The 10,000-nt window shown below is 46.2% G+C and overlaps 1 protein-coding gene across 1 annotated transcript in view; it reads left to right on the top strand.

Annotated features, from left to right (window-relative positions):
- Positions 1-7,877: 7,877 nt before the first annotated feature.
- The window catches only part of LOC130199671 (protein-L-isoaspartate O-methyltransferase domain-containing protein 1-like), a 39,418-nt gene continuing 37,295 nt past the window's right edge, over positions 7,878-10,000 (top strand). Inside the window, exons 1-4 of the mRNA XM_056423374.1 lie at positions 7,878-8,049; positions 8,894-9,096; positions 9,191-9,341; positions 9,418-9,522. Coding sequence (XP_056279349.1) covers positions 8,941-9,096; positions 9,191-9,341; positions 9,418-9,522 — 412 coding nt within the window. The 5' untranslated portion in view covers positions 7,878-8,049; positions 8,894-8,940. The remainder of the gene's footprint in view (positions 8,050-8,893; positions 9,097-9,190; positions 9,342-9,417; positions 9,523-10,000) is intronic.

The following is a 10,000-nucleotide window of genomic DNA, read 5'->3' as shown; positions in this document are numbered from 1 at the left end:
GTGTAACAGTGTAACAATGTAACACTAACAATGTAACAGTGTAACAACATAACACTAACAGTGTAACAACGTAACCGTGTAACAATGTAACACTAACAGTGTAACACTAACAGTGTAACAATGTAACAATGTAACACTAACAGTGTAACACTAACAATGTAACAGTGAAACAATGTAACACTAACAATGTAACAATGTAACACTAAGTGTAACACGAACAATGTAACAGTGTAACAATGTAACACTAACAGTGTAACACTAACAATGTAACAGTGTAACACTAACAGTGTAACATGAACAATGTAACAGTGTAACAATGTAACACTAACAATGTAACAGTGTAACAATGTAACAACGTAACAATGTAACACTAACAGTGTAACAGTGTAACAATGTAACACTAACAATGTAACAGTGTAACAATGTAACACTAACAGTGTAACACTAACAATGTAACAGTGTAACACTAATAGTGTAACATGAACAATGTAACAGTGTAACAATGTAACACTAACAGTGTAACACTAACAATGTAACAGTGTAACAATGTAACACTAACAGTGTAACAATGTAACACTAACAGTGTAACACTAACAATGTAACAGTGTAACAATGTAACACTAACAATGTAACAGTGTAACACTAACAGTGTAACATGAACAATGTAACAGTGTAACAATGTAACACTAACAGTGTAACACTAACAATGTAACAATGTAACACTAACAGTGTAACACTAACAATGTAACAATGTAACACTAACAGTGTAACACTAACAATGTAACAGTGTAACACTAACAGTGTAACATGAACAATGTAACAATGTAACACTAACAGTGTAACACTAACAATGTAACAGTGTAACAATGTAACACTAACAGTGTAACACGAACAATGTAACAGTGTAACAATGTAACAGTGTAACACTAACAGTGTAACACTAACAATGTAACAGTGTAACAATGTAACACTAACAGTGTAACATGAACAATGTAACAGTGTAACAATGTAACACTAACAGTGTAACATGAACAGTGTAACACTAACAGTGTAACACTAACAGTGTAACAATGTAACAGTGTAACACTAACACTGTAACAATGTAACACTAACAGTGTAACATGAACAATGTAACAGTGTAACACTAACAATGTAACAGTGTAACAATGTAACACTAACAGTGTAACACTAACAATGTAACAGTGTAACACTAACAGTGTAACACTAACAGTGTAACAATGTAACAGTGTAACAGTGTAACACTAACAATGTAACAGTGTAACAATGTAACTAACAGTGTAACCTGAACAATGTAACAGTGTAACAGTGTAACACTAACAGTGTAATACTAACAATGTAACAGTGTAACAATGTAACAGTGTAACACTAACAGTGTAACACTAACAATGTAATAGTGTAACACGAACAATGTAACAGTGTAACAATGTAACAGTGTAACACTAACAATGTAACAGTGTAACAATGTAACAGTGTAACACTAACAGTGTAACACTAACAATGTAACAGTGTAACAATGTAACAGTGTAACAGTGTAACACTAACAATGTAACAGTGTAACAATGTAACAGTGTAACAATGTAACACTAACAGTGTAACACTAACAATGTAACAGTGTAACACGAACAACATAACAGTGTAACAGTGTAACACTAACAGTGTAACACTAACAATGTAACAGTGTAACACTAACAGTGTAACACTAACAATGTAACAGTGTAACAGTGTAACACTAACAGTGTAACACTAACAATGTAACATCTGTGGTCCTGGGAGACCACAGCGTGGTGATTGTTTCCGATGCCTTTATTTCTGCCACATGGCCATGAGTACACTGATATACATTCTGTATAGATAGATTTTAAAGATGCTATATATATGAATATGAACATACATATATATTTTTCCAGTGTCCGTGTTGACGAGCTCTTCTTCTTCTGGTCTTGAGCGTGACATCGCTCCCTGCTGGAGGAGACCTGCTCCACTGTGGCTCACGGCTCAACGTGTTTTTCCTTTCCTGTTGTCTGTGGTCCAGATGTGCAGCAGCACCGCTGTGTGCCGGGTCTGACCGATAAGTAGCCGCTGGCTCTTGGTTCTAAATGTCATGTGACTTCATGTATTGTCAAAAAGAAGATGGATGCCTCTGAAGATGTTCTGCACATGTTGTGCGGTTGTTGTGTTGTTAGTGAGGCGTCGTCCTGACTGCTGTACCAGTGTGACCCTGAGGTCAAAGGTTGTAAATGTGCTCTTAGCCAATGTAGAACTCCGTTGTGCACTTTCTGAATAGCATTGATCATGCCAGCAGCAAAGCGATAGATTCAAGGATTCAGCTCCAGCATCGTCACAACGTCCGTCATGTCGGGTCCAGCCTTCAGAGCCGCGAGGCGTATCGAGGGGAAGGAAGCGTTCTTCCCCAAGCAACCAAAAGAGATCGACAGGAAGCAGTTTGGTTCTCAGGTGAGACTCAAGGGGGGGGCAGCGAGGCCTCCTGTGACACTGATTTCTCCCCTTTGTTTTATATTTGCATAAATATGTGTCCATCAGTCAAAAGAATGTGGAAGCTGTTAAAGACTTTACCCCCGACCCCCCTTCCTGGTGGCTGGTGCAACCTTTCCTCAGGAAAGATCGTGTGATGGTTCACAGAGTTTACTCTTCCTCTCTTGAGATGCACCAGGACACGGCCAGACGCTCGACTGGGAACATGCCCCCACCTTCCTGCACATGACCCCTCATGACCCCTGAGGAGGAACACAGAGAACACGGAGGGGCCTTTGACAAAGAAAAGCAGCCTTCGGTTGGAGCTCCGCCCTCTGTTCGGTTGGAGCTCCGCCCACTCGCCCTCTGTTCGGTTGGAGCTCCGCCCTCTGTTCCCTTCATACTGAGGACTTTGATTACAAATAGCAAAGGACTTTAAAAACAAGCCCTGTTCCCTGAAACATGTCGCCGGCTCAGGAAGCCAGGCACACCCAACTGAGTGTTAGCATGTGAGCTACATGTGAGCCACATGTGAGCTACATGTGAGCCACATGTGGACTCCTGAGATAGGAATGTCCAGTTGAGGGCGCTGTTCATCAAGCTGAGCAAAACCAAAAGCCCCCCTCCCTGTAGGTACACCGTGTGGTCTTATGTGTCATGTGCTGCCATGTGTTATGTGTCATGTGCTGCCATGTGTCATGTGCTGCCATGTGTCATGTGCTGCCATGTGTTATGTGTCATGTGCCATGTGTCATGTGCTGCCATGTGTCATGTGCCATGTGTCATGTGCTGCCATGTGTCATGTGCTGCCATGTGTCATGTTCTATGTGTCATGTGCCATGTGTCATGTGCCATGTGTCATGTTCCATGTGTCATGTTCCATGTGTCATGTGCCATGTGTCATGTTCTATGTGTCATGTTCCATGTGTCATGTGCCATGTGTCATGTTCTATGTGTCATGTGCCATGTGTCATGTGCTGCCATGTGTCATGTTCTATGTGTCATGTTCTATGTGTCATGTGCCATGTGTCATGCGCCATGTGTCATGTGCTGCCATGTGTCATGTTCTATGTGCCATGTGTCATGCGCCATGTGCCATGTGTCATGTGCTGCCATGTGCCATATGTCATGTGCTGCCATGTGTCATGTGCCATGTGTCATGTTCTATGTGTCATGTGCCATGTGTCATGTGCCATGTGTCATGTTCTATGTGTCATGTGCCATGTGTCATGTGCCATGTGTCATGTGCCATGTGTCATGTGCCATGTGTCATGTTCTATGTGTCATGTGCCATGTGTCATGTGCCATGTGTCATGTTCTATGTGTCATGTGTCATGTGCCATGTGCCATGTGTCATGTGCCATGTGTCATGTTCTATGTGCCATGTGCCATGCGTCATGTGCCATGTGTCATGTTCTATGTGTCATGTGCCATGTGTCATGTGCCATGTGTCATGTTCTATGTGCCATGTGTCATGTGCCATGTGCCATGCGTCATGTGCCATGTGTCATGTTCTATGTGTCATGTGCCATGTGTCATGTGCCATGTGTCATGTGCCATGTGTCATGTGCCATGTGCCATGTGCCATGCGTCATGTGCCATGTGTCATGTGCCATGTGCCATGTGCCATGCGTCATGTGTCATGTTCTATGTGTCATGTGCCATGTGTCATGCGCCATGCGCCATGTGTCATGCGTCGTGTGCCATGTGTCGTGCGTCGTGTGCCATGTGCCATGTGTCATGCGCCATGCGTCATGTGTCGTGTGCCATGTGTCATGCGTCGTGTGCCATGCGCCATGTGCCGTGCGTCATGCGCCATGTGTCGTGTGCCATGTGTCATGCATCGTGTGCCATGCGCCATGTGCCGTGCGTCATGCGCCATGCGTCATGTGCCATGTGTCATGTGCCATGCGCCATGTGTCATGCGTCGTGTGCCATGTGTCGTGTGTCATGCGCCATGCGTCATGTGCCATGTGTCATGCGCCATGTGTCGTGCGTCATGTGTTGTGCGTCATGTGTCATGCGTCATGTGTCATGCGCCATGTGTCGTGCGTCATGTGTCGTGCGTCATGTGTCGTGTGTCGTGTGTCGTGCGTCATGTGTCGTGTGTCGTGCGCTGGTGTCGTGGCGCTGCGTGTCGTGGTCGTCATCGCCGCGCCATGTCGTGCGTCATGTGTCGTGTGTCGTGCGTCATGTGTCGTGCGTCATGTGTCGTGCGTCGTGTGTCGTGCGTCATGCGTCATGTGTCGTGTGTCGTGTGTCGTGCGTCATGCGTCATGCGTCGTGTGTCGTGTGTCATGTGTCATGCGCCGTGTGTCGTGCGTCATGTGTCGTGTGTCGTGCGTCATGTGTCGTGCGTCATGCGTCATGCGTCGTGTGTCGTGCCGTGTGTCGCGCGTCATGTGTCGTAAGGCCGCGCTGCGCGCTGTGTCGTGTCGCGGTGTCGTGCGTCATGCGTCGTGTGTCGTGTGTCGTGTGTCGTGTGTCATGCGCCATGTGTCGTGTGTCATGTGTCGTGCGCCATGTGTCGTGTGTCATGCGTCGTGCGTCATGTGTCATGTGTGCCTTTCTCACTACACGCAGCTCAAGATAAAGAAAGGGAATGTTTACATGCTGGGGGGGGCGGGGCTACAGACTGACGTCATTCAGGTACCAGGCTGCACGGACATGAAGAGCATCATCGTCATCCCACAGAGCGTTCATGTGAGGCGATATTTTGACGTGGAAGTCTGGACGTATTTGTATTCAGAAGAAACAGTGTTATTGTTGTTATTGTTGTTATTGTTGTTGAAGTTTAAAATGGCAACAAAATATGTTTGTGACAAAGCGTCCACAGCCACGGCGTGTAGCCTTGGTGTTCAGATCCTTCTCTTCCACAGGTTGTCCTTGTGTTACTCGTGTTGTCTCTACTGGGGGGGGGGGGGGGGCTGCTCACACACCTGTGACTGTGTGTGTGTGTGTGTGTGTGTGTACATGTTAGAAGTGAAGTCAGTTTAAATGTTCTCTATGAAAAACACAATAAAGAATCACAGACAAGGACGACTCCGCCTGGTCTGTGTGTGTGTGTGTGTGTATATGTGTGTGTGTATATGTGTGTGTGTATATGTGTGTGTATGTATATGTGTGTGTATGTGTATATGTGTGTGTGTATGTGTATATATATGTGTGTGTATGTGTATATATGTGTGTGTATGTGTATATATATGTGTGTATGTGTATGTGTGTATGTGTATATATGTGTGTGTGTGTATGTGTATATATATGTGTGTGTATGTGTATATATGTGTGTGTATGTGTATATGTGTGTGTATGTGTATATATGTGTGTGTGTGTGTGTGTATGTGTATATATATGTGTATATATGTGTGTATGTTTATATATGTGTATGTGTATATATGTGTGTGTATGTGTATATATGTGTGTGTGTGTATGTGTATATATGTGTGTGTGTATGTGTATATATGTGGTTGTATGTGTATATGTGTGTATGTGTATATATGTGTGTGTATGTGTATATATGTGTGTATATGTGTATATATGTGTGTATATGTGTATATCAGAATCAGAATCAGAATCAGAAACAGGTTTATTGCCAAAGAATGTTCATATTAAAAAAACACAAACAAACGAGGAACTTTTTTTGGCGGAAGGTGCAAGAATCGCGCACCAAGACACCGAGGCGCCGTGTGTGTATGTGTGTATGTGTATATATGTGTGTGTATGTGTATATATGTGTGTGTATGTGTGTATGTGTGGACCATGCAGTTAACATGGAGTTAGTATGTTGAGCAGCAGCACCGCCCCCTGGTGGACGAGCTCCCTGCGTTTACTGTGTTTATGTTTACTGTGTTTATGTTTACTGTGTTTGTGTTTACTGTGTTTATGTTTACTGTGTTTGTGTTTACTGTGTTTATGTTTACTGTGTTTGTGTTTACTGTGTTTATGTTTACTGTGTTTGTGTTTACTGTCTTTATGTTTACTGTGTTTATGTTTACTGTGTTTATGTTTACTGTGTTTGTGTTTACTATGTTTATGTTTACTGTGTTTATGTTTACTGTGTTTATGTTTACTGTGTTTGTGTTTACTGTGTTTATGTTTACTGTGTTTGTGTTTACTGTGTTTATGTTTACTGTGTTTATGTTTACTGTGTTTGTGTTTACTGTCTTTATGTTTACTGTGTTTGTGTTTACTGTGTTTGTTTACTGTGTTTATGTTTACTGTGTTTGTGTTTACTGTGTTTATGTTTACTGTGTTTGTGTTTACTGTGTTTGTGTTTACTGTGTTTATGTTTACTGTGTTTATGTTTACTGTGTTTGTGTTTACTGTGTTTATGTTTACTGTGTTTGTGTTTACTGTGTTTATGTTTACTGTGTTTGTGTTTACTGTGTTTATGTTTACTGTGTTTATGTTTACTGTGTTTATGTTTACTGTGTTTATGTTTACTGTGTTTGTGTTTACTGTGTTTATGTTTACTGTGTTTATGTTTACTGTGTTTATGTTTACTGTGTTTGTGTTTACTGTGTTTATGTTTACTGTGTTTGTGTTTACTGTGTTTATGTTTACTGTGTTTATGTTTACTGTGTTTGTGTTTACTGTGTTTGTGTTTACTGTGTTTATGTTTACTGTGTTTGTGTTTACTGTGTTTATGTTTACTGTGTTTATGTTTACTGTGTTTGTGTTTACTGTCTTTATGTTTACTGTGTTTGTGTTTACTGTGTTTGTTTACTGTGTTTATGTTTACTGTGTTTGTGTTTACTGTGTTTATGTTTACTGTGTTTGTGTTTACTGTGTTTATGTTTACTGTGTTTATGTTTACTGTGTTTGTGTTTACTGTGTTTATGTTTACTGTGTTTGTGTTTACTGTGTTTATGTTTACTGTGTTTATGTTTACTGTGTTTGTGTTTACTGTGTTTATGTTTACTGTGTTTGTGTTTACTGTGTTTATGTTTACTGTGTTCGTGTTTACTGTGTTTATGTTTACTGTGTTCGTGTTTACTGTGTTTATGTGACTGTGTTGAGCCTCGCTCTTCCTCATCCTCCTCCTCGTCCTCCTCCCCCTCTTCCTGCTCCTCCTCCCCCTCTTCCTGCTCCTCCTCCCCCTCTTCCTCCTCCTCCTCTTCCTCCTCCTCTTCCTCCTCGTCCTCCTCCCCCTCTTCCTCCTCCTCCTCTTCCTCATCCCCCTCTTCCTCCTCCTCCTCTTCCTCATCCCCCTCCTCCTCCCCCTCTTCCTGCTCCTCCTCCTCTTCCTCCTCCTCCCCCTCTTCCTCCTCCCCCTCTTCCTCCTCCTCCTCCTCTTCCTCCTCCCCCTCTTCCTGCTCCTCCTCCTCGCGTCATTGTGCGTAAGATGGTTTACGTCTGACGTCAGAGTGTCAGCTGGCCGAATGTTTACATCCTGCAGCGGTGGTTCCGGATCCTCTCGACAACAGGCTGAGCACCGGGACACACCGGGACGCACCGGGAGCCACTGGGACGCACCGGGACACACCGGGACACACCAGGACGCACCGGGAGCCACTGGGACGCACCGGGAGCCGGAGAACCTCTTCTGTCCTCGAGGTAGGATCTCCGCGTGCACGCGGCTCGTGCTGGAGGCGCGCAGAAAGCTCGGTGTGCGTGGTGGGCGCTCCTCCGCCTGCAGCGCCTCCGGTGGAGCCGGTGCTTCAGGTGTTGTTATACCAGCCGACTGGATGAGAAGCAGTGGAGCAACCGTGTGCGGAGCCCGTAGCTCCGGGCTCCGGGGCTCCGGGGCTCCGGAGCAACTGTGGCACCAGAGGGAACCAGAGGGAACCAGAGGGCCCAGAGGGGCCCAGAGAGAACCAGAGGGAACCAGAGGGGCCCAGAGGGAACCAGAGGGCCCAGAGGGCCCAGAGGGGCCAGAGGGAACCAGAGGGCCCAGAGGGCCCAGAGGGGCCCAGAGGGAACCAGAGGGGCCAGAGGGAACCAGAGGGAACCAGAGGGCCCCGGTGGCCCTCAGTCCTCAGCTTGAGGCTCAAGCTGTGTACAAAGAACTTAGAGTGAAGATGAAAAGTAAAAAGTATTTTTAACCATCACATGTCACCTTTTTAACAACGAATGCAATTTATTACTTTATATAAGGGCGACTGGGTCAGAGGTCAGCAGGTCTGTCTCTCAATCAGGGGGTTGGAGGTTCAATCCCCGCCCTAGTCGGTGTGTCCTTGAGCAAGGCACTTCCCCGTGAGTGTCTCCCTGTAGCTGCTCTACGGCGGGTGACTGTAAGTCGCTTTGGATAAAAGCGTCAGCTAAATGACATCTCATGAAATGTAAAACAATATATATTTAACTTTTAATATCTTTATAAATCAGAGTCAGGGGGCTCCTCTGGTTGTATAGAAGTCTATGCTTCATGTGCTAAAGCTGCATTCTCCCTCCTGACCACCAGGGGGCTCCTCTGGTTGTATAGAAGTCAGTGAACACTGTAGTGTCACCATGGGTGGAGCTGTGAGTGCCGGGGAGGACAACGACGAGCTGGTGGACAACCTGAAGGAGGCGTACTACATCCGCTCCGCCCGGGTGGAGCGGGCCTTCCGGGCCGTCGACCGGGCCGACTACTACCTGGAGGACTACCGGGACCACGCCTACAAGGTGAGACCACCTCGCCGGGTTCATGAAGACCGCCACGGTGCTGAGGCCGAGCTGCTTGAGGTCATACTGTTGTTGTTGTTGTTGTTGTTGTTAGGACTTGGCATGGCGGCATGGGCAGATCCACCTGTCTGCTCCATGTATCTACTCTGAGGTGATGGAGGCGTTGGACCTGCACCCAGGACTTTCCTTCCTCAACCTGGGCAGTGGGACGGGCTACCTCAGCACCATGGTGGGCCTCATCCTGGGTAGGTGGAGGAGGTGGAGGAGGTGTTCTGTTGGTGGTGGAGGAGGTGGAGGTGTTCATGCTCTGCTCCCCTCTAGGACCCTTGGGGGTGAACCACGGCATGGAGCTCCACCCAGACGTCGTTCTCTACGCCGCCCAGAGACTGGAGCGCTTCATCAGGACCAGCAGCAGCTTCGACAAGTAGCCTCCTCATGCGTCCTCGTCTCCTCTGCCCTCCTCATGCGTCCTCGTCTCCTCTGCCCTCCTCATGCGTCCTCGTCTCCTCTGCCCTCCTCATGCGTCCTCGTCTCCTCTGCCCTCCTCATGCGTCCTCGTCTCCTCTGCCCTCCTCATGCGTCCTCGTCTCCTCTGCCCTCCTCATGCGTCCTCGTCTCCTCTGCCCTCCTCATGTGTCCTTCTCGTCTCCTCTGCCCTCATGTCTCCTTCTCGTCTCCTCTGTCCTCCTCATGTCTCCTTCTCGTCTCCTCTGTCCTCCTCATGTGTCCTCCGTCCTCCTCATGTCTCCTTCTCGTCTCCTATGTCCCCATGTCTCCTTCTCGTCTCCTCTGTCCTCATGTCTCCTCTGAGACGCTCTGTCCTCTTTATGTCTCCTTCTCGTCTCCTCTGTCCTCATGTCTCCTCTGAGACGCTCTGTCCTCTTTATGTCTCCTTCTGTTTTTC

The sequence above is a fragment of the Pseudoliparis swirei genome, chromosome 9 (assembly GCF_029220125.1).
Source record: "Pseudoliparis swirei isolate HS2019 ecotype Mariana Trench chromosome 9, NWPU_hadal_v1, whole genome shotgun sequence".
NCBI classification, from domain to species: domain Eukaryota; kingdom Metazoa; phylum Chordata; class Actinopteri; order Perciformes; family Liparidae; genus Pseudoliparis; species Pseudoliparis swirei.
The sequence above is the reverse complement of the archived record's forward strand: the minus strand, read 5'-3'. Positions and strand labels throughout refer to the sequence as shown.